Raw genomic sequence first — 26,101 nt, forward strand, 5'->3', positions numbered from 1 at the left:
AGCCAGTTTGTCTGACGTCAGAGGTTTGAAAGATGTTGAGTCGATTATTAACGATGAGGTCTCACGGTACTGGGAGGCACATGATAAAATAGGCCATAGTCAGCATGGTTTCCTCGAAGGAAAATCTTGCCTGACAAATCTGTTGGAATTCTTTGAAGAAATAACAAGCGGGATAGACAAAGGAGAATTGGTTGATGTTGTGTATTTGGATTTTCAGAAGGCCTTTGACAAGGTGCCACACACGAGGTTGCTTAACAAGGTACTACATGAAAGCTTCTAACATGGATAAAGCATTGGCTGATTGGCAGGAAGGAAGGAGTGGGAATGAAGGGAGCTTTTTCTGGTTGGCTGCCAGTGACTTGTGGTGTTCCACAGGGTCGGTGTGGGACCGATTCTTTTTACGTTATACATCAATGATTTGGATGATGGAATTGATGGCTTTGTTGCAAAGTTTGCAGAGAATATGAAGAAAGGTGGAGGGGCAGGTAGTTTTGTGAAAATAGAGAGGCCACAGAAAGACTTAAATAGATTAAGAGAATGGGCAAAGAAGAGGCAGATGGAATGCACTGTCAGGAAGTGTACGGTCATGCACTATTTTGGTAGAAGACCTTAAGACCATAAGACATAGGAACAGAACTAGGCCATTCAGTCCACTGAGTCTGCTCTGCCATTCCATCATGGCTAATCCCAGAACCACTCAACCCCATACACTTGCCTTCTTGCCATAATCTTTGATGCCCTGACCAATCAGGATACTTCCATTTTTGCTTTAAATACACCCATGCACTTGGCCTCCACAACTGCCTGTAGCAGGGTATTCCACAGATTGATTTCTTTCTGGCTCAAAAAATTTCTCCTTACCTCTGTTCTAAAAGGACGCCCCTCAATTTTGAGGTTATGCCTCAAAAGAAGAAAGGGTTGACTATTCTCTAAATGGAGAGAAAATACAAAAATCTGAGGCGCAAAGGGATTTGGGAGTCCTTGTGCTGGATTCCCTAAAGGTTAATTTGAAGATTGAGTCTGTGGTGAGGAAGACAAATGCAATGTTAGCATTCATTTCAAGAGGACGAGAATATAAACACAAGGATGTAATGTTGAGACTTGATAAAGCACCGGTGAGGCCTTACTTGAGGTACTGTGAGCAGTTTTGGGCCCCTTATCTTAGAAAGGATGTGCTGAAACTGGAGAGGTTCAAAGCAGATTCATAAAAATGATTCCAGGATTGAATCCCTTGTCATATAAACAAGCATTTGATGGCTCTGGGCCTGTCTTCATTAGATTTCAGAAGAATGGGGGGGTGACCTAATTGAAACCCTTCGAAGAGTGAAAGGCATCCTCCCCCTCGTACCCCATCTGTTATTTATTTTTATACACACATTCTTTCTCTCACTCTCCTTTTTCTCCCTCTGTCCCTCTGACTATACCCCTTGCCCATCCTCTGGGATCCCGCCCCCCCTTGTCTTTCTTCCCGGACCTCCTGTCCCATGATCCTCTCGTATCCCCTTTGCCAATCACCTGTCCAGCTCTTGGCTCCATCCCTCCCCCTCCTGTCTTCTCCTATCATTTTGGATCTCCCCCTCCCACTTTCAAATCTCTTACTAACTCTTCCTTCAGTTAGTCCTGACGAAGGGTCTCGGCCTGAAACGTCGACTGTACCTCTTCCTAGAGATGCTGCCTGGCCTGCTGCGTTCACCAGCAACTTTGATGTGTGTTGATATAAATATATTACTGCAGTAATGGAAAGAAAACTTGAGGATTTAAAGGCTAACCTGGCATCCTTAAATCACTAGGAAGTCAAGGTGTTCTTGGGGTAATGAATTCCCAGTTCTCTGCACAGCTCTTAATGTTTCAGTGGGAGAGTAACATCACTTGTGTACCTGATTGAGAGTTGTGTTAGGATTCAAACACTTAAGTGCCCAGATGAATTTATGGAGCAGTGCAAAGTGACCTAGAAAGGATTAACATGGTTCACTCCAAGGAGGGGAAAAAAGTGGTCTTCAATAGCATAAGATATATGCAACTGAAATTTTAGAACATAGAATCCAGAGATGTTAACAAGCCAGCAGCACTGTCCAAATAACCTCTTCAAATGGGCACAGGCAGTGACTGGTGGCGAGTTACCAGCTTACTAGCTAGTCCTGCTCACATTGTCACCTGCCTTTCAAACACATTTTTTCTTGGCAAGATCACTGGATTATAATGAACAGCAAAATATTCTTCCCAGCTTCATCTACTTCAATCCATGGGTCCCTAAGATTCAATAATAACTTCTCTATAATACTTGGTATAACAGCTGAAGTTTCATACACACAGCAGGTTCTGGGTTTTGTTCAATACCAAATAGGAATTTTAAATATACTGCTACCGGTGTCACTCTAAGTTTGACTGAACTAATTCAGCAAGTAACTATCAAGGATACCATTTAGAACATCTAGAATATCAAAACCAATAATCAAGTCTTTCGAATTTATTTACTTCAATAGAAAGATAGTTACAAATAGATAATGAGAATCTAAATCTCACCATTTGTAGATAGCAAGAAATGAGCAGCATTCTGTTGGGGTAACCACCTGATTTTATTAATTTTTTCCTCAATTTCTAGACTTTTCAGATAATCAAACTCTGGTTCATGACTCTGAAATGTACTGTAAACATTGTATTCGCCTCTATGGTGAGGTCTGCTTTTACTCTGCAAAACAAACAGGTTATATTGAATATTAATATATTAACTTGTATTGACATCCTTAATACATCTTGATAAGCAACATAGTAATGGCAGAAATCTCTCCATTATCCTTTGATCTCCTCCCATACACTCTTCCCTCCTTTTGTGCTTCATTCGCAACTTTTTAGATCTAATTTGAAATTTAAACTGCACAGCAGGATCATACCGTGTTTTGGGTTTAATACATCTTCAGTTTGTCGTACACAATTTCCACCCAATAAAATAATGTAAAAGTCTTAGGCACATGTAAAAAAATTTGTAAAGCAAAGATGCTTTCAAAATAATGTAATGAAGAGTTTCTAAATATCAAAAGTTAGAGTAGCAAACAGTAAAAAAAAATAAATCAAATCAATATTTGGTGTGGCACCCTTTGCCTTTAAAACTGTTGGTTGGTTGTTCCAAGCATCTTGGAGAACTTGTCACAGTTCTTTTGCAAACTTTGGCTGTCTTGGTTGCTTCTACATAGCTTTGATGACGTTGAGAGCAGAGCTGTGTGGAGGAAATACCACTTGAAACCATATAAAAAAAATCTAGGGTGCCTAAGACTTTTGCATTGTACTGTATTTTAAACTTTAAGCTAAAACAAAGACAAATAATGTTCAAAGACACTCACGCAAGACACAACCATGCAGTCCAACATTAGTTTTGCAATTTAGAAATTCTATTTCAATAAACTGAAAATTGCAAGAAAGTTGCATTTCATTGGCATTAAGCCATCAACAAATCTAAACCTCTTGCCTTTCACTCCTTCACCTCTGTTTCAAGGTTGTTACCTTTCTTTTTTAAGGATTCATTACCTAACATCATTGGCCTCACGCCACCCTTGATATTACAATACAGTGGATTCCAGTTAATTGGGTCATTGGTTAACGGGGCAGCCATTTATTTGGGACAACTCTTAATGAAATTTATTTGGGGCAATATGCCACATAATTGGGACAAGAGACTTATTGAACATTCTCTTATTAGCGTTAGTCGTGTGCACATCATGTGGCATTTAGACACAATACCATTAATTTTATTTATTTAGCGATACCCTACAACAGCCTTTCTCAACCTTTTTGCCCTGGAGGAACCCTTGAAATAATTTTCAGGTCTCAGGGAACCCCTGCATAAAAATTATATCTAGAGCTCACGGTACGTTAGCATGATTAGTAAGATGTAGATATAATAATCCAAAAATAATTGCTATTTTGAGTACAGAATGAATTTTTAGCCAAACCTTTCTTGAAACAAAATAGATAGTTAAACTTAACCTACTTTTCTTGAAATTACACTTTCTTTCTTCTTCATAAATTTTAAGAACTCATAAGGCAAACATAATAAAGTTCTCGATTCTGGGTCGAACTTGAGAAAAAAACACAAGTATTTCACCTTCAACTGAAATGAGACAAATTTCTATCCTTGCTTTTGAAGCTTGTGAAACAAGAAAAACCTTGTCCATACATGTAAGAAGTTGAAAACTGTAGGAAAATGTTCATTGCTTTCCTATGAATGGCAGGATATCCTTTTTTCACAGAAATCCAGAACTTGTCCAGGGGCAGGTAAGTCTCATCTTCACTGCATGATCAGCGTGCAGCTCACAAAGTTCTTCCTCTTCTCTCAAAGTTAAGTTCTCAAGCTGAGCAGAAAATTCAGAGAAAGCGCCCCTCACCCAGTCATATGCTTGTGTTAAAAGGATGGAAAAAATACTGTTCAATTTTGTTCTGCAGTTCCTTCCAGGTAGCTTTCAATAAGATTTGTGGCTTTCTGATATCCTTCCTCTCAGGCCCAAGCAGCAGTGAAAACATTTCAAGATTTCCTTTTGCAGCATGATTTTTCCAAAGATACAGTTTTCTTTTAAATCTAAGAATTTCGTCACTTGAAGTCAAAACATTTTCTCCAAGGTCTTGTAGAGACTTGTTCAACTGGTTCATATGATGAAAAATGCCTGTTCAGGCTAGTTTCTGCGACCAATCTTCATCTTCAAAACACTTAGCAAAATCTGGCCTAATATTTTCTTGAAAGTACTCCTGCAATTCACCTTTCAGCTCAAACACCCTGTTGAGAACTCTTCCTCTGCTAAGCCACCGGAATTCTGTATTTAGCAGGAGATTGGTGTGCTCTTTGTCCAGGTTTTCAGTTTTTTTTAAAAAACATTCTCGAATGAACTGATCTTAAAGCTACTAAATAATGTGGTTCCTGAAACTTTTTACTGACCGTGACTTTATTTTCAAAAGCTTTAATCTGTTTGTTTTGAGATTCCAATAGTTATTTAAAATAATCAGCACTTTTACATGTCATATGGCTGTGATTTGTGGTTGTGTCTTTTCAATTTTGCTGGAGGCACTGCTACATTTGTAAGTTGTTTGCCACAGACTAGGCACAACTTGGATCACCGGTCCATATAAAATCCAGTGATAAGTAGCTTTTATTGTAAAGATATGGTACCGACTGATTACTTTAGTCCCACCCACTGCTTTTGTCTCCAGGACCCAAAAGAGGCTGGTGGACTTCTTCTGGGGCATCAGGAGGCATTGGGCCTCTGCTGCAGTCCTGAGTCTTCCGATCGTGGAGGGTGCTCCATCATTGGTGTACGTGCATACCTAGCTGGCGGTCCTCTCCTCCTCAGGATCCTACGGAGATACCTGTATAATGACCAACCCCCCAAAATGGCATGTGCTGGCAATGCACGTTCTCTGCCGGGGACACTGCTTGCATGAGGGCACGCAGCTTCTAGCTGACAGCATCAGCTGCACCACTTTGAGGGACCTGCCTCGCTTTTACCAAGAGCTGTTGAGGGCATGGGGTCTAGTCTCATCCAGACAGGGTGCTCCTGCGCCAGTGGGGGATGGTGCTCTAGCTGCAAGGGGGATTGGTCCCCATCCTATCATGGTGGGTGTTGAACAGGCTCAGGGAAGTGGAAAGGTTCCAGCTGCAGGAAGTGGAAGCGTTCATTGGACCCAGGCCTCAGGATACCACGTGGGAGAGGGTCCCACACAACGTGAGCCATCTTGCTGGGATGCTGACTGTACCCTTCCATGACGCTTCAAAGTGGTTCTTGTACGGCCTGCTCTTGCACACCTTTCATTTCCTTGCCTTCGTCCGCTGACCTGACCTTGCCAGTCTGTTTTTCCATCTGGCAGCAGAGGTCCCCAGAGGAAATCTCTTTATGTAGGGGTCTGTCCTCTGTATATTGGGGACCTGAGGTGGAAGGTGTTGCAGCGGGCAGTACTGTGCCACAGGTTTTTAAGCAGGTTCACTAACACCCCGTCCATCTGTCTAATTGGTGGCCAGGAAGAGTCAGTGTACCATGCTCAAATGGAGTGTGAGAGGTTGCAGTACCTGCTTGAGTTTCTGAAGGGGCTGCTGCTCAGGTTCTGGTTGCACTTCAGTCCTGTGCTCTTCATATATGGGCAAGCCATATGGGGGCCGGTTGCGACAGCTTCGAGGAGGATCTACTGGTGGGCTTGCTCCTGGGCCTGGCCAAGATGGCATTCACAGATTTAGGCGGCAGAAAGTCGAGGATTCTGCCAGGGCTGACTGCCTGCTCCTCTCCGAGGATACGTTCGTGCCCGAGGAGAGGGAGCATGCGGTCCCAATGGGTACAGTGGGTTTTCTGAGAGGGATGGGCCTCCCAGGGTTTTGGCTGTTTTATAGACAGTAGTAATCATATTTTAATTTGAATTTATTCAATGTCTTGTAAATAATGTTTATACTTTGTGCATTCGCTGTGTAAATAAACTTTTATAGTTCTGGAAAACAAAATGGACTTTTTTGTGTCCATTGTTGCACTAGCTCTGTGAAATGACTTAGAAGATTGTAACTTTTCATCATTAACCTTATTAGAGTTGTCTGTAGGTCCAGGTCTTGAATCCCTTTCTTCCATCTTACACTTCCTCTTCAAAAATCGCCACACTGGACCGTCTTTAGAATCAAAAATTTCCCTCCAGTTTTCTACTCCACCAGAAGAATTTGTTCGCTCCCATAATTCAGTTGGCGACGCAAAGGGAAGTTGGGGGAGGTAATTTGGGAGGAAAAGGCTGACGTCACAACTCAAGTTGGAAGAGTTCATTCAATGCTTGGAAAACGCACTTCATGCTCCTCATCAGCCTACCACCTTCTACTCCGTGCAATACAGTGCTATCAGCCTACCGTCCTTCCCTCTGTGTAATACAGCGCTCACCAATCATCAACGGCCTCCCCATCTCACGGCAAAAACTGTGAATGGACTCAAGCAAATGAACACGGCCCTACTGCGCACTGCCATACTGGTCTGAGAGACCTCTAACGAGATTGCTAACGGGACTGCTTAGTCAATGCCCATCACTGCGAGTGCTAGCAGCACACAAAGTTCAAAAAACAATGTTTTTTAAAATCACAATCTCTCGCTGAACCCCTTATGACCTTTCATGAAATCCTAGGGTCCCAAGGAACCCCGGTTGAGAAACCCTGCCCTGCACAGCAGATCCTTCTGGCCCTTCAAACCACACCACCCCAGCAACCCCACAATCCTGATTAATCCTGGCCTAATCAAGGGACAATTTACAATGACCGATTAACCCACCCTGTACGTCTTTGGACTGAGGAAGAAAACTGGAGCTCCCAGGGAAAACCCACATTCCACAGGAAGGACGTATAGACTCCTCACAGAACAGCCCTGGTGCCACTATGCTACTGTGGCTCTGCTATGTTTAGAGCGACCGTTTTTAAATAGTGTCAGTTGTGTGTGTTTGTGTTAAAAAAAAAGGTGATTTTTGTCACTGATAATTGGCGAGAAATTAGCAGCAAGACAACTCAGTACTGTTCTGTTCATCGCAGTTTCAAGCATTCAGACTTGGAAATGTTAGAATCAGCCAGGAAAAACAACCGTGATAATTAAAGGACTTTACTACTGCAACAAGTTAGGAACTTCGAAAGTGAAGGTGTCAACAATCACCTTGAATGTTACTTTTGTTCCCCATTTGATACTTAGCTCTCACCTGTGACTCCAAGTAGCTGTTTGCATGTGACAGCGGCCACACCCCAATACACTGCTTTGACAGGCTGGCTAAACCAGGTGAGGGTAGCCAGCAGGTCTCATATCCTGGTGAGTTAGGGACACGCCTGTCCTAGCATGCAAAGTCACCTCTGGTGGACTGGGCCAATGACATCTACAGTGAGATCCAACGGCCAGGATGGCAGTTCTGCAGCACTAAGTGGAGAGCGAAGGGCATGATGAGGCACAGAAGTAGTCATGGTCATCCAGTGGAAACAGGGAAGACCCCAGTTGTGACATCTACTCACCCCAATGGACCTGGACCCGAGGTCGGGAGAGTGGAACTGCCCCGGTGCAACAGCTTTTCCACTTCAAAAATTCTCCTGCACAGGTCTCCTGCCATCGTCAGATATGACAGACAACCACCAGTAATATTGGCAGTGTCTAATGTGCCCTGGTATTTCATCTAAATACATAAATTGCAACTCAGTTAAATGGATGTTCGTCTTTTTTATACCTTTTTAATGATTTCCATGACATTTTGGCTAATTGGGCAGCCACTTAATTGGGCCAAAATGTACTGGTCCTGATGTGTCCCAGTTAACTGAAATCCACTGTATTCCCAATTCCCATTCAGGCTTTAATCACAGAAATGTCTTACCAGCCTCAAGATCCTTTAATGCAATTTTAAATAGAAGTTACACCAGCAAAACTACAAACCCCATTTCCAGAAATGTTGGGATATTTTCCAAAATGCAATAAAAACAAAAATCTGTGATATGTTAATTCACATGAACCTTTGTTTAACTGACAAAAGTACAAAGAAAAGATTTTTAATAGTTTTACTGACCAACTTAATTGTATTTTGTAAATATACACAAATTTAGAATTTGATGGCTGCAACACACTCAACAAAAGTTGGGACAGAGTTAAAATAAGACTGAAAACTGCACAGAATATTCAAGTAACACAGGTTTGGAAGACTCCACATTAAACAGGCTAATTGGTAGTAGGTGAGGTATCATGACTGGGTATAAAAGTAGCGTCCATCAAAGGCTCAGTCTTTGCAAGCAAGAATGGGTCGCGGCTCACCCCTCTGTGCCAAAATTTGTGAGAGAATTGTTAGTCAGTTCAAAAGGAACATTTCTCAATGCAAGATTGCAGAGAATTTAGGTCTTTCAACATCTACAGTACATAATATTGTGAAAAGATTCAGAGAATTCAGAGACATCTCAGTGCGTAAAGGGCAAGGTCGGAAACCGCCGTTGAATGCGCGTGATCTTTGAGCCCTCAGGCGGCACTGCCTAAGAAACCGTCATGCTACTGTGACAATTATAGCCACCTGGGTTCGGGAGTACTTCGGAAAACCATTGTCACTCAACACAGTCCGTCGCTGCATCCAGAAATGCAACTTGAAACCGTATTACGCAAGGAGGAAGCCATACATCAACTCTATGCAGAAACGCCGGCGAGTTCTCTGGGCCCGAGCTCATCTCAGATGGACCAAAAGACTGTGGAACCGTGTGCTGTGGTCAGATGAGTCCACATTTCAGCTAGTTTTCGGAAAAAACGGGCATTGAGTTCTCCGTGCCAAAGATGAAAACGACCATCCAGATTGTTATCAGTGAAAGGTGCAAAAGCCAGCATCTGTGATGGTATGGGGGTGCATCAGTGCCCACGGCATGGGTGAGTTGCATGTATGTGAAGATACCATTGACTCTGAGGCATATATTAGGATTTTAGAGAGACATATGTTGCCATCAAGGCGACGTCTCTTCCCGGGACGTCCATGCTTATCTCAGCAGGACAATGCCAGACCACATTCTGCACGGGCTACAACAGCGTGGCTTTGTAGACACAGAGTGCATGTGCTTGACTGGCCTGCTGCCAGTCCAGATCTATCTCCTATTGAAAATGCATGGCGCATCATGAAGAGGAGAATCAGACAACAGAGACCACGGACTGTTGAGCAGCTGAAGTCTTATATCAAGCAAGAATGGACAAAATTTCCAATTGCAAATCTACTACAATTAGTATCCTCAGTTCCAAAACGATTAAAAAGTGTTATTAAAAGGAAAGGTGATGTAACGCAATGGTAAACATGACTCTGTCCCAACTTTTGCTGAGTGTGTTGCAGCCATCAAATTGTAAATTTGTGTATATTTACAAAATACAATTAAGTTGGTCAGTAAAACTATAGAAAATCTTTTCTTTGTACTTTTGCCAGTTAAATAAAGGTTCACGTGAATTGACATATCACAGATTTTTGCTTTTATTGCATTTTGGAAAATATCCCAACTTTTCTGGAAATGGGGTTTGTACCTGACTAGAAGTTGTAAGAAGGAAGGGCAGAACAAACAATGGCTTGGATCTGTGCTTTAATGGTGGCAAAACTATCAACATTCACTTTTGTTATGATAAAACTGAAACAGCTCCTGAAAGCTCACATATGGAATTAAATAAGAAATGCAGAATTTTCCTTCTACCTAGTGCGTTGTTTTGCAAACTTAATGAATTTAATTGACAGAAATTAGTAAACAGACAAAATCTCGAAGTTATGAAATACTTACGATAAAACATTATGAATATTTTAAGAATTATACTGCAGTGGTATTAGCTGTTTTTCAGTTTTACATTTCAGCATCTAACTTTATCTCAGATAATTGTTCAAACCTTTATTTTGCATTCAGTAAAATGATATTTGTTATAAATTCTAACTTTCACTCTCTGCTTTTCTGGGACTGAGAATTCTTCCACACGACTGCCCTTTTAGCCAGCTTGCTGATAACATTTTTGCTGAATGCAAGGGATTGTCACTCAAATTGCGAGATCTTTCCAGGAAGATTTATTTAAAGTCAGGATCAACAAAATGCAGGTCAATGAGAAATATAGCAACCTACACGAAAAGGGTTACCGTTAAGAAAATTAACAGAAAAGGGTTAAACATGCAAATTTATGAGAGGTAATCAAAACCGGCGCAGGAACAGTCAAATGTATTACTCAAAGTAACCACAAAGGTGAATGAACAGATATTCGGTGGATGCTACACTAACTTTGTTAAGAAAAACATTAAACTAGTCTAGCAAGAGCATTTCTACTGCACAATAGAAATGTCTAGTGAACCATTTTTTTTCTGCCATGTCTTGTTCTTGTATGCGTGGAATTATTGAGATAAATACTTAGCAATAGTGGAGGAAGATTAAATTTTGTATGCCGCTGTATTCAAATTCATTACCTACCTCTTGCTCCCGTTGAAATATAACAACTCTGCCACCTTTATCTCCAGTTGCTAGTAGGTCTCCAGAGTAGTTAAATTCAACAGTTGAAATTATATCCGCTGTAAAGGCAGAAAATAAAAAAATAATTAGCACTGAAAATACCTTCTTCAGTCTGGAAGTTTATTCTTTTGATTTTGATCACTAACATATCAAATTAATAGATTCCAATAAAAATAATGATGCTCCAGCAGGGACATTTCAGCTTTGAAAAACATATTTATCCATCAAACTGATCTGAAATATCAAGGTAACTGATATTGATCTCATTGCTGCTTTAAGATCTTATTTTGTTCAGATTGACTACTATATCCACCTTTACTATAAAATCTAATGAGTTGGCTTTGCTTCTGGACCAAAGAATCAGAGTTAGTTAAAAATGAACACTCAATAAATAAAAATACAAGGGGGTGATTGATAAGGTAGAAGGAGTCAATTTTAGAAAACCTAGCACATTTATTTCTCAACATAGATCCCTCCTACATGTACACACTTAGTCCAGCGGTCGAGGAGCATACGGATCCCTTCTTTGTAGAAGAGGTCCACACCAGGAGTGATTGATAAGTTCGTGGCCTAAGGTAGAAGATGAGTTATTAAATTCAAACTTTCTGCATAATCACTCAAAGAGTTGAACTGCACATGCGTGTAACAAGAGCTGTATATCTCACCTCCTTCTGCCTTAGGCCATGAACTTATTCATCACCCCTACTGTGGACCACTTTCTGGAGGTCCAAGACGCTGACTTCTACAAAGAAGGGATCCGTGTGCTCCATGACCGCTGGACTAAGTGTGTAAATGTAGGAGGGGACTATGTTGAAAAATAAATGTGCTAGGTTTTCTAAAATTGACTCCTTCTACCTTAGGCCACAAACTTATCAATCACCCCTCGTATATACCAATATAAAAGGATGCACAAGAAAAATGGTCCTTCCGTCTTATGCAAAATAATATAGGTGCATCCCAAATGAACAATTCTTCTTAGTTCCCACCTGTTAGAATTTACAAGTGACCAGCTGCCAGCAGTATTCAGCACAAACAGTTTGCCTCTCTACTGTAAATTTTCTAATACAGTCCTGGAAACACAGTTCCAAATAAATTCCTATTTATCCAGTTAAAACAAAACAGAGAGAGAAAAAAATAGCTTTGTGGAAAATCTTGAAATCAGCTTTATGTGTTGAATTATTTCTGGACTCAGATGAACTACTGGCTATTCATTTATCAATATGTGAAGCCTCCCAAAGGGAATTCAAATAATGTAAAACAATACTAACATAATTCTCTAGGCTCAGACAAAAATGTATTTTATTTCTAGCAATTTTAACCATTAATGATTTTAAAATATTGAAAATATTTTGAAAAAAGTCAAATAGTCATCTTATAATAAATTGCAGTTGGTACGACATTCTTGGAGTTTAGAGTAAAGTAATAAAATCTTGATTTTTTTGAATCACAACACCCCACTAACATCATCAGCAGTGTTACCCCATCTCTCGATCCACAGTAAACTTAACTACACACTCTAAAAGTGACAATTTTTTTCAATTCTGAACATGATTAAATTTGTTTAGGGGTTGAATTAAATGCTGAAATAATTGCACTGCACCCTAGGCTGCAATGACTATACTTTGAATTTAAAATTATTACTAGAGGTCATTGGTTAAGGATGAAAGGTGCCAAGTTTAGGGGAACATGAAGGGAAACTTCTTCAGTCTGAGAGAAGTGAGAGTGTGAAACCAGCTACTAGTGCAAGTGGTGCACGTGAGCTCAATTTCAATGTTTAAGAGCAGGTTTGATAGGTACATGGATGGTAGGGGTATGGAGGGCTATGGTCCCGGTGCAGGTTGATGGCAGTAGGCAGTTTAAATGGTTTCGGTATGGACTAGATGGGCTGAACGGCCTGTTTCTGGGCTGTATTTTTCTATGACTCTTAAGAAATCTTTCCTTAGCTGTCACCTCACATGTAATTTGCTGACTCCAAACCAGTAGAAACGGTAGCATCTGGACTGCCCTGAAGCCTAGCATAATTAGCAATTGTGAAGAGACTCTGGATTTCTCCATCAGGAAACAACAGGGATGATTTGATCAGTCATACCGCATGGAAAAAGACCCTTCAGCCCTTTGGTCCATGCTAATCAAGATGCTCATCTAAACTAGTCCTATATGCCTACATTTGGCCCATATCCTTCCATATCTTTCCTAGTTACGTACCTGTTCAAGTGTCTCTTGATTGTTATTAACAGACCCACCCCAACCATTTCCTCTGGAGGCTCAGACCATATACAGTTCACCCTCTGGATGAAAAAGTTGTCCTTCATATTTTTATTAAACCTCTCCTCTCTAACGTTAAACCTAACGAGTGTGGAAGGGCATATCAGGAGCTACATCAAACAAACCTAAAACTGATGGGCTGTCACCCTACTGAAGATGTAGTACAGGCTACATATGTGCCAAACAGCAAACACAGCATGTGACAGAGGGATCTGAGCAAACGCACATCTAACAGATCAGACTGAAGCTCTGCAGCCCCAGAGAGAAGGAGACTTATTGTCCACAATGGAAGGTCCCAATGTGTGAGTGCAGAGAAAAAGCTGAAGCTTCCATTTCAGCCAGAAATGTCAAATAGGTGGACCAACTCTGCTTAAATCCTTTCTCTATTTCTGCTTCCTCCGAAGATCTCCACCATCATACAGCCAGCTTTATTCACTGCATGTGATATCAAGAAACAACTGAAAGTACTGGATACAGCTAAAGCTGAGATCAGGCAACACCCTGGCTGTAATATTAAAAACCTGGTTTAGAACTAGCTGCATCTCAAGTCAGGTGTTCTAATAATTACAATAATGAAATCTATCCAACACTGAAAATTGCCTAGGTAAGTCCCATTCATAAAAAAGAAACAGGACAAATTCAATCTGGTTAATTGTTACTCATCAATCCACACTCAACAATAAAAGTGATGAAATTGACCTTGATGAGAGTGCTATAGAGGAATACTTATTCAGCAGTAACCTACACAATGTTACCAAGATTAGGGCAGCTTTGCTCCAAATGATATCAATCTTGGACAAGGTGAGGTGAGAAAGGCTGCCCATGACAGCAAGATAGCATTTGAACAAGTGTGGCATCAAATTGTCTAGGTAAAACTGAAATAAATGGGCAACAAAGAGAAAATACTCCAATATTCTGAAGTAACACTTTGCATAAAAATATCACATTTGTGGCTACTGGAGATGGTACATGGAGCTTAGAAAAATAGAGGGCTATGGGTAAGCCTAGTAATTTCTAAGGTAGGGACATATTTGGCACAACTTTGTGGGTCGAAGGGCCTGTATTGTGCTGTAGGTTTTCTATGTTTCTATAAATTATTCCAGCTCCAAAATATCACTGCATAAGCTCCTCAGTGCAATGTGCTAGGCAATGGCCTCCGTCCAAACCTCATCAATAAGGCACGAGTCTTGATGAAGGGTCTCCTCCCAAATTGGCAACCATTCACTTCTCTCCATACCTAGAGCTTGACCTACTGAGTTCCTCCAGCATTTTGCGTGTTGCCCTACATTAATAAACTTCTCTCTTACAAGGTCAGAAGTGGAGATTTTGCTAATTTTATTCACAAGTTTTAGCAAACAAAGCAGCCATGTAAGATACAAGATACAGACAGTGCTGAACTATTAGGTGTTAAGTGGCAAATAACAGTCTCACCACAGAAATCCCAAATAGCCATCTCAGATAAGTGAGGCTCTAACCACATAGTCTGACATTCAATGGTGCTACCACCACCATATTGTTTCCTGTTTTTTTTAAACTACTCCTGGTTGTTTTAAAGTGTAACATAGGTACTTAACTGGAAGTTAGGTAAGTTTTAATAACATTAGTGAGTAACCGACAGCTAAAAGCAAATCTTATGCATGTTGACACAAATGTTAAATCCTGGCGAATGCTGGATAATGGACATTGCTGGAAATGATCAGCTGTTCAGGCAGCATCAATGGATAGTGTTTCAGACAGATGAATTTTTAATAAAAGTGCAATTCAAGATGACATTCAATAACAACTGATAAATCCCAGATACATTAACCCATTGGCTTGAAACATCCATGTGCAGCCTTCAACTTTCCCAAGGAACAACACCAGCTTAAGTGTGGCAGAATTCTGTGAACAATCCATGTCCTATACTCAATGCATTCAATGACTTGCTCGGCTGCATTTTACAATTGCCGCTTTTGCCAAAATATTCAGTGTTCTTCAGCACCAAGCATCCCTATAAATGTGAAAGTTAAAAATGTTTAATAAACTTGTTCAGAACTTTGCAGCTTAAGTAGAATCTGTGTACTTCAACGCGTGACTTTGACGTAATTTTAAGAAACATATTAAGGAGCATTAAGAAACTCTGTGCAGTGATTCGCTTTTTTAAAATATTTTTCTAGATGTCTTTTCAACTCCTTTGGACATCTTTAACAAACTTTCAACAAACCCAATAAATGGAAGTCACTTGCACACATTTTCAATATGGCAATAATACATTTCAAACGCTAAACAGTATAACTGGCATTGCAAATGCGTGACTACACTATTTTCTTCACAGATATATTGCTGCTATGTTTCTAATCTCCAACTGATATTGTTACCTGCTCATAATATGCATTCCTGGAAAGGGCATTATAGTGACAATTGATGGAAACAAGGTGAAAAACTGTAGCTTTCAGCAAGTGGAATAAACCACCAAACTTGCAAGACAATTAATTGAGTTACTGCACATAGAAGAATAAGTATAAATATTTTGTCATGCTAAAAAAACCAGTTAATTTGTGTATAATATATACCAGTATTACAAAAAAAATTTCATGCATTAGTAAAGAAATTGGTGTAAGATTAAAAAAAGATTTACAAATGATAGCACCTTTTTGGCATTCTACTATTTTATGCATAAAAGAAGCAACCATGCAACTGAAATCCTTAAAGATTTTGAACACAGAAAGCAGAATCTATTAGAAGGTTGGTTTTAAAAATTCATATGAATGAGATTTTCTGCAAAATTTCCCTTTAAGGTGCAACTACTTTAAAACATGAATTCAGAAAAACAGTTTACTGTAGAACCCATGGGAATGAAGGTTAGCAACAAAAAATCTTAACAGTAAATTCTGAATATTTAAAATCCTAGAGCACAGTTTGGAATCCTTTGGTTATATTCCGTACCTTGATCAAAGGATGATGTTGACATCAGTGAATTAGTACCAGAGGCAGAAGTCTTAAACACTTGAGAGAAATTGCAAGGAAAGCATTTCATCTTCTGCAGTATGCAAATGCAGCTTTAACTTCCTCATTTGACACCTCCACAGTCCAAATGGGTGAATACCCTCGTCTCTAATAAGATTTTCTTTTGTTATAGATTTTCTAGATGCCTGCATTGCATAGAACAGGTAAATGTTTTAGATCAGAAAGAACAGGCATGAAAAGGGTGGACTCGGCATTTACAGCATTACAGTGCAGGCCCCATACGCTATTCCCAAGATGCTGCTAAGACAGGGGCCATTGCACTGAACAGAGCTGTCCAGTTCATTGCCAACAATTTAAAATCCAAAAATCAATGCAACTGTCACCATAACATACTGCTTTTGATTCTCCTTTGAAGCAAAACAAAATTCTGTATTGAGTAAATTACTAGCAGCTCATAGCAATTTGTTAATAATCTGAAATACATAAAAAATCTTTGCTTCTGGTAAGCTAACGATTTATAATGAAACATTGCTTTTACAGTTCAACTCAGCAGCATGACAGTGTGGACTCTACTGTTACAATCAATAAAGCAGCCAATCCAGTGAAACTAAGCATTATCCATTTCATCTTTCTTAGATACTGCAGCATGTTCGTTGAGGAAATCTCAAACAGCTAAGTCACATGCTCATTAAATTATCCCACAGCCAACTACAATGACTTGACAAGTTCATTTTACAAGTGAACAAATGTTAAATTATCTGAATCTTACTGTTTGTAAGTTATTCCATACAATGTTTTTATGATTTAAATCTGCAAAATTTACATCCACATATAAAACAACATTTTAATTCTAATTTTTAGCTATTAATAGCACATCACCAGTAATGATTACTCTCATGTTCCTACATAAGTATTTCTGGTGCCTTTTTAGGAACACCTTGTATTTTCTCTTTAAGAGGATGAATTGATCTAAGCATGTATGTAGCATATAATACTGCAGGTATGTAAAAAAAAAGAAAATGCATCATATGGTGCTCTGCAGTGAATATGTAAAATTAAGCAAGGACAGAAAGACTAAAAAGGCTGCCATAGTTTCATGCCTGCCCAGGATCTATCCTGGAACTCTTCTATCTCTCATGTTAATGATCACCTTCAATTTCATCATCTGAGATCATCACATTAGTTTCCACGTGAAAATCTACCTTACTATCACCTCTATTGACCCAATTCAAGGTATTTAAACTCAGCCCAACACTAAGTACTTAGGAACCATCCATCTAAATTTTCGTAAGACCAAAGCTAATGTTAACCCTCACTGCTACCCGCCTCCCTCCTGTTCCTGATGCCACCCTGCTATTGATATCTGCATTACCTGTACCAAACAATAAACAATTGGCATTACTTTTGACCCCACATTAACTGTGACCATATCTGTATATCTATGTTGTCATCAAGAGCACTTCCTTTCATCTCTGAGATTTTAAATACCTCAATTAATCTGCTGACACACTTATTCACATATGTTTGTTCTAGACTTCACTAACCTAAAGAACCCTTGATTGGTCTTCCATGTTATATCATACATAAGGTTATACTAAACAATGCAGGACCTAGTCCATCATCATCACCTTTCTTCCCCGCCATTGATCAATTTTTTATGGTTCAATGAGTAGAAGTCACTCTGGCTTAACAACGGCTTGTTGACTTCCAGTGGTTTCTGGCTGAGTTATATTTTGATTTATTTTAGTTATATCATTGATTTATATTTTCTGAGCTTTGTCTTCAATGCTGCCATACTCTCATCCTTCCCAAACCTAATCTCCATCAGCTCTCAAACAGGAATCAAGGGATATTGGAACAGTGTAGAAAGATTACTCACGATCTTGGCTAACCAGAAAGTTATCACCCCAATTTATGTTCTAAGTTCTACATCTAGACATCTTCAGTCCTGTTCTTTTGAGCATTTTAGTTACTCTCCTAATGATTACCAAAGTTCCAAAGTCTGGAATACTTTTCCTAAACCTCTTTTTCAACCCTTCTTTAAGGGACCAGCTTTGAATTGTAACTCTGCCATTAGGATCATTTATTTTGGGCAGAAGCAGCTGTGTTTACTCGCGTCACTTCCCTCAGGCTTCTATTTTTTTCAAAAATAAAAATACAGATTTAATTTGTTTGATAGTCATGTTAATCACGAGGAAGTAACCTCAATAAATGCGGGCAACCTGCACTGTGATGCTGGAACATCTGCACCTGCAGCAGTCGATTAGGTTACTGAAGCTAACTTGTTCCCAACTAACCAGCAACATATCTGTTTTGAGAAATTGATTTTGAATCTCTGCCGCTACTATTTCACCAACACTAATGATTCACGTTATCTTAGTATTGACAGAAATCTTGAAATTGACATATTTTTCCATACATCTTACACGAGTTAAAAGAAACCTTTTTTGAACAAACAGCATAAGTAAAATGCTGCTGCTGTTATATTGCCTATCCCACATACTAGGTAGATCCCAGTAACATGAATGAGCCAGTTATAATTGGTAAAGATTTTTGTGAGTGATTAGGAATGCAATGAGTTGTTAAAGGATGAAGTAACTGGGTTGCATGAGTTTAAAAGGATTATAATACCGATGACTTCAGAATAATGTATATGAAGTAAAATTGTTAGGAGGTGCCTTAAAGAAATAAAAACATTGAGAACAAAACTTAGTAAGACATCAGCAGGGAATTAGAAAAAGGTAGGAAATACACTCCAACAGAGAGGCCGGTATGGGAATAACGAAGGTAAAATGAAAGCAAAGACAAAGACTGATGTTTCCACTTTCACTCTGGCATGGAATTCTGGACCAGGAATTTGCTTATTCACTATCTATGGTGCAGACTTAATTCTTAAGCCGTTAGACACCATGGTGTGAAATACTGCTACATGGGATGATTTCTAAGATCCTTTGAGCAATTTTTGGCAGGGAAAGCAAACAGAAGATACATCACAATGACCCAGGTTCAATTCTGCCACTGTCACTATTGTTTAGCTTTATCAGCACATTGTACAGTACTTGTGATCTCAGATTTCCTCTGGTGCTCTGGTTTCTTTCCATGTCCCAAAGATGTGCTGATTATTAGGTTAAATGGCCACTGTAAATTACCTCGAGTATCAGTGGCCAGTGGGAGAATCAAGGGGGAAGAGAGAAGTTAATGGACATATGAGAGAGAATAAGGAGTTCTCAATAGTTGATAGGAGTGCTCCGAAAACCACAAGGACTTCATGGACTAAATGGCCTGCTCTGTCATGAAGAGATATGAATTATGAAGATAAAAATATAAAATATAAAAAAGCAAATGGTGCAAATGCTGGATATCTAAACCAATGCAAAAACAAAAACAAAAAAAAAATCACACACAATACAAGAGCATTTTCAGATCCAATCAGTTTTTGTTCCTAGAGTTATCTTTTAGGTAATGCTGGACTCAATAAGATGCACTTTGCATTCTATTCAATATTTTGTTTTAGAAAGTGAAAAGTGACACTTCCCTCATACCAAGAATATGCCACTTAGGAAATGAAAATATTTTAATTTATTAGCAAGTTTGCTGAATTAATCTCTATTCATACATTTTTCTTTAACTACTTCAAAATACATCTTCAATTTCTGAAGATTGAATAGAAAGAACAGTCTTAAAATTGATACAGATGAAAATGGGACTGAGTAAAAATATATTTTCACTACAAACAAAAAAAACTAACTATAATCTACAATAGTTTTAATAATATGTTGTCCACCAATAAATTACTTATAGCAAAAAATGTTTGCTAACAAACTTCAATGAAATGAAGCTTAATTAGGTCAATCATTAGCTTGTTTTAATGGCTTTAGGAGAAAAAGAATGTTTATCCACCAAATCCTACTGCACCTAGTATTCCACTTACATGTTGTCTTTGTGGTTGCTGCAGAGATCTATGGTGTAAACTGAATTAGACAGTAGGTGTATGCTCAAGCTGCTACTGCTAAATGTATTTATGTATTTATAGTCAGATATAGTGCAGAATAGGCCTTTCTGGCCCTTTCAGCTGTGTCGCCCAGCAGTCTCCCAATTTAATTCTAGCCTAATCACGGGACAATTTACAATGACCAATTAACCTATCAACCAGTAGGTCTTTGGACTGTGGGAGGAAACACAAGTTGTCACGGGGAGAACGTACTAACTCCTTACAGGCAGAGATGGGAATTGAACCTAGGTTGCTGGTATTGTAAAGCGCTATGCTAACTACTATGCTACTGTACTGCTCTAATGTAAATATCTAAGTTAAGTCTTAATGCTTCTTGAAAAGGAATAAACCAAAGAAATCACTTTTAATCGTTCCAGATGAAAACGTTCCAATTGCTTGTGTGATGAACTTGGTGTTGGAGTTAAAGGCTCCTTGGCACACCAAAAATAGATGAAATCTAATTTCTAAGCAGATATGGCACATACAATCTACAAAACTATGCCTAAAAGCTTTGTTTTCAGTATTGGGAATTTTAAAAAGAGTAGGGAATAGAACTTTCTTACACTAAATCTTTAGTGATTCAGGTACCTCGAGTGTAAAAGCACAACTTTTACATAGGTTTTATTATAAATATATATATTGGCGCCACTGTAACTTCTGGCATAAAAGGCATTAGAAAAAGTTATACTTACAACACGCTGGAGGAACTCAGCAGGTCGGGCAGCATCCGTGGAAACGATGAGTCGACGTTTCGGGCTGGAACCCTTCGTCAGGACTGAAGAGAGAAGGGGCACAGGCCCTATAAAGAAGGTGGGGGGAGGATGGGAAGGAGAAGGCTGGTAGGTTCCAGGTGAAAAACCAGTAAGGGGAAAGATAAAGGGGTGGGGGAGGGGAAGCAGGGAGGTGATAGGCAGGAAAGGTGAAGAAGGAATAGGGGAAAACACAATGGGTAGTAGAAGGAGGCGGAACCAGGAGGGAGGTGATAGGCAGCTGGTGGAGGGGGCAGTGTGACATAGGGATAGAGGACGGGAGGGGGAGGGAATTACCGGAAGTTGGAGAATTCTTTGTTCATACCAAGGGGCTGCAGACTGCCTAGATGGTATACGAGGTGTTGCTCCTCCAACCTGAGTTTAGCCTCATCATGGCAGTAGAGGAGGCCATGTATGGACATATCTGTCCCATTCAGCCCCTTGGTATGAACATAGAACTCTCCAACTTCCGGTAATTCCCTCCCCCTCCCTTCCTCTATCCCTATGTCACACTGCCCCCTCCCCCAGCTGCCTATCACCTCCCTCTTGGTTCCGCCTCCTTCTACTACCCATTGTGCTTTCCCCTACTCCTCCTTCACCTTTCCTGCCTATCACCTCCTTGCTTCCCCTCCCCCACCCCTTTATCTTTTCCCTTACTGGTTTTTCACCTGGAACCTACCAGCCTTCTCCTTCCCACCCTCCCCCCACCTTCTTTATAGGGCCTCTGCCCCTTCCTTCTACAGTCCTGACGAAGGGTTCCGGCCTGAAATGTCGACTCATCGTTTCCACGGATGCTGTCCGACCTGCTGAGATCCTCCAGCGTGTTGTAAGTCTTGCTTTGACCCCAGCATCTGCAGAGCATTTTGTGTTTAGAAAATGTTATGTTTCTGACAAGTATGCGTGATATTCTAAAGATACAGGTCTATGGCACCAGTTTTAGGTGGTTCTTGAATGTGACTTCTGATATCAAGTTATTCTGAATAAAGTTCACCAACTACTCTGATATTTAAAATTTATTGAAGCAAAACAATTATGGGACTAACAATATTAGACTTCTTATTTATACTGAAATGTATAAGCCTCACAAGTATTTGCAATACTAATTACCTACCATTTACAAAACTTGCTTAAGATCATGAAAATCTGTCATTTTTATTCTCTGAATTTCTGTTTTTCTTCTTCCAAAATGGTTAAGACTTCAGCAACCACTCGGGGAGTACTGAGGGCATCTGAGCAGGGATACTCTTCGAGGAAGGGAAGATCTGAGACTTCAGCGGGGCTGCAGTAAAAATCAAAAACTGCGGTCAAGGCCCAAGACAACCTGTGAGCACTGTCACAGGAGAGAATTATTACAACATATATTAAATTAAAATGCATGTACGTGAAACATTGTTGGAGCAACTAACATTAACACAATTAAATTCTGCACAAAAGGGTAACCGGCTGGAATGGAAATGAACTATTATTGGAGAAACAAAAAAATTGAAAAATGTGTAATGGTTTCTATGATCATTAGAAAGCAAATCTTTATAAAAGCATAAAAAGGTAAACAGAATTAACTTTAAGTTAACATGTAGATTCTAATATATTACACTCAGATCTAACTTTAGTCATTTTTTGAAATATGTTTGTAACTTGCATACTTTATTATCTAACTCAAACAGAAAGATCATAGTAAGGCAGGCACAGGAATTGCTTTTTAGCTGAAGTCTGCTCTGCCTTTCAGTGAGATTGTGGTTGATCAGTGGTCTAGTTCTCTTGGCCCTTTGCCTCATTTCTCAAAATAATTCTGGTTGAGAAAAATTCTATGATTTAAAATTAATTATTGGCTTAATAACAATCCCCATTTCAATCTCTGCCATCAGCAAGCAGAAGCACTCAAATTCACTCCTGAAAAGCCCCTCTTAGTTTTAGTACTAAAAACCTTTCAATCATCAGAAGTAATTTCTCCTTATTGTGATTTTATTCTTATATTTAACATCTTGAAAACTTTAATCAAATGGGATTATATTTATACCTAGTGTAACTTTTCCTTTTCTTTGATTCCGAGGAGTCCAGGTATGATCTGATGTATTCCTTAATTTATCCTTCCTAATGTATGTCTCCAGAACAGTGTACTCTAGATGTGGTCAAACAAGGACTTTCTACAGCTTTAGCATAAATTCCAGCTACTTGAACCACTGTCCTATAGATATACAGTAAATAATCATCTCTACAATGTATATCAGCCACTTCATTGATGTAGTTAGACCGAATACCAAAATCAAATCTATCCTAGTATCTCTGAACATCCAAATCTTCTAACTTTATTGCCATTTAGCAAGTACTCAGTTCTAACCTTTTTATATCAGAAATGAATAATTTCAGAATTAACAAAATAAAAATATATTTTAGGTATTTTTGATCCTTCACATCATCTTTAATAATTTAATGTTTTATTTACATTGATTACAACTTTGCCTATCTTTATGTTCAGCTGATCCCTCTACAGTTTCTCTGTTCCATTCCCCAAAAACGTCAGTGACACCTGCAATCTGAATATTGAAAGGAATTAAAGTAGAACTCTGCAATTGGTTTCCCTATATCCTTTGAAACTGAGATGCAAACCATTTGATGTATCTGTCACTCATTATTGTCTACATTTAATAAGTCATTTATCTTCTGTTTATTTCAGTAAGCCCTCGACTCTGATTCAATGTAAATTTCCTCACAATATTCAGGATGCTGTTCTCCTTCTCATATTTAAATACAAATACAAACCATTACATCTGTCATTTCCTTATTTATAATGGGTACATTAGGTTTACCTTGCTGCTCTAACTGCTTGGTGACTCTGTGGGTGCAATAAAGTTGAATACCCCTCTGCCAGCGAGCAAGACCTAGAAACATAGAAAACCTACAGCATAATACAGGCCATTCGGCCCACAAAGCTGTGCCGAACATATTCTTACCTTAGAACTACCTAGGCTTACCCATAGCCCTCTATTTTTCTAAGCTCCATGTACCGATCCAGGAGTCTCTTAGAAGACCCTATCGTTTCCGCCTCCACCACAGTCGCCGGCAGCCCATTCCATGCACTCATCACTCTGCGTAAAAAAACTTACCCCTGATATCTCCTCTGTACCTACTTTCAAGCAACTTAAAACTATGCCCTCTCGTGCTAGCCATTTCAGGCCTGGGAAAAAAGCCTCTGACTATCCCACACGATCAATGCCTCTCATTATCTTGTACACATAAGCAGTTACTGGGAACCTGCCCAGGACTGCACTGTTGGTCATTCAGTAACTTTTGCTAGCATGACCTTTTAAGTTGTTCGTAAATGCCTAACAAGAGACATTTAAAAAACAGCTGAAACCAAATTTTAAAAACTACAGATTTGACAATTAAAAACAACAAACATTTTTATATTTTACTGAAAGTACATTTTAAAGTCCTTTAACTTTTTCATAAGATTTGGCGGCATCATGCTAAAATCTAACACTTCAGCTCAGCATGACTGAGCTTTTTCCTGAAGTTGATGCTAATGTTCTCTGGTAGAGCTGAAGGTCAGATGCACTGGCATCTGCATTGCGAATGCACTAATTTACCATAGTGTTAGCCATTACTTTTCTCCAGTATCATTGGCTAGAGGGGAGTATGATGGGAATCTTTATAATCAGATGAAATGTCATTAATTTTGTTGCCAATTTCCATCTTACTTTCCACTAACCTGCATTTGACTCTTCCTTTTCCATTTCAGAGAATACACAAGTAACTTAACATCCAATCCACCCCCTTTCACAGCTATCTCCTTATACCACTTATGCAATTCACTGTTTGGCTCTCCCATCTTCACCAACTACTCCCTTTCTCAAGGTATTTCCCCATGCAACCACATCAGATGTAACATCAGACTTTTTGCTTTGTTCATTCCCACCTTGCTGGTACCCAAACACTAGCTGCAACAGCAAATTACTTGTATTTTTTTCAACCTGTGTAAAATAATTGGTGCTGATGATGTGATCTCCTATACAGGGGTCAAACCAAATACAGATTGAGTGACCACTTTGCAAGATTAGTCCATTCAGTCCCTGGGCTTCCAGTCACATTATCATTTTAATTCTCCATCCCAACTACAACCTCTCACAGATGGCTTCCCACACTGTTCCAATGTAAGCTCCTTATGTTCTGCCAAGGCACACTTCATCCATCAGGATTCAACACTGAATTCAACAATTTCAGAAAACCAGCCTTGTCTGTATAACTGGCCTGTTCTAATAAAGTCAGTTATTTCAGTTTTCCTCTCTCTACAGATGCTACCTGACTTGCCGAGTACTTCCAGCAAGCCATTACTGTCACAGAGACAGCAGCTTAGACCATTTAAGAAAAATTACTTATTTGCTTGCTGTTTGTTTATGTTAGAAGTGGAACACATTGACCAAGGAAGCACAAGCAGTACAATACAAAGTTCATGCAAATATATTGGCTTCTGAAAGGAAGTTTAAGATGAATGTGCTTTCCATGATATTGTATAAATAATCAATTATGTAAAGTGTTACAGTTCATGTTTCATTCAACATTTTCCTTACTTTTCCATATTAAGCAAGGTTATTAAAGGTTCTTGTATAAACTGGAGGACCTTGCTGTGAATGAGCAATAGGTTTAATATTTCTAGATTTAAAATGATGCTTCCATGACTACAGAGTGAATCCTTACGACATATATTTATATGAGATTTTACTGTAGTATAAGTGGAGGCACTTGACAGAAGCATTACTAAGCAAGTTCGTTATGAAACTGTGGAAAATAAAGATGCTTTCAAGCTTGGAAAGAGTGGTGCTAAAGATTCAGCAAAAGAATAGAGAACTTAGTATCTCACCAGCCAATTAGAAGTGTGCAATATGTCACAGTTGAAGGAGCACAGATATCATCAAGAATTGAGAGTTAATAAGAACAATACAAAGGACACGTTGCCTCCAGAGACAACAAATCAAACAGACACTTCTGCAAAAGGTTAAACTATCAAATAGGTTTATTTACCAGAAAGATTAGTTGCAGCAATGTGGGCTTCACAGGCTGAGCAAGCACTTGATTTCCCATCCTCTTTGCCCTTGAGAAGATGGTGGAGAGCTGTCTTCCTGAACCACTGAAGTTCTTAAGGTGTGTGTATGTCAACAATGCTCTCACCGAGTTACAGGTTTTTTACCAAGT

General features: G+C 39.3%; 1 protein-coding gene across 3 annotated transcripts in view; it reads right to left on the reverse strand.

The window, feature by feature from the left end:
* ppp2r2d (protein phosphatase 2, regulatory subunit B, delta) overlaps positions 1–26,101 on the reverse strand; it is a 55,988-nt gene that overhangs the window by 14,443 nt on the left and 15,444 nt on the right. Inside the window, exons 3-6 of one of the 3 annotated variants that reach the window (XM_063071794.1) lie at positions 22,023–22,190; positions 16,151–16,356; positions 10,922–11,019; positions 2,524–2,689 (exon numbers count right to left, since the gene is read on the reverse strand). In XM_063071794.1, the coding sequence (XP_062927864.1) occupies positions 2,524–2,689; positions 10,922–11,019; positions 16,151–16,241 (355 nt within the window). In that variant the 5' untranslated portion in view covers positions 16,242–16,356; positions 22,023–22,190. The remainder of the gene's footprint in view (positions 1–2,523; positions 2,690–10,921; positions 11,020–16,150; positions 16,357–22,022; positions 22,191–26,101) is intronic. The other 2 variants (XM_063071795.1, XM_063071796.1) reach the window with 2 other exon arrangements.

Source organism: Mobula hypostoma, chromosome 19 (genome assembly GCF_963921235.1).
Source record: "Mobula hypostoma chromosome 19, sMobHyp1.1, whole genome shotgun sequence".
Taxonomy (NCBI): Eukaryota; Metazoa; Chordata; class Chondrichthyes; order Myliobatiformes; family Myliobatidae; genus Mobula; species Mobula hypostoma.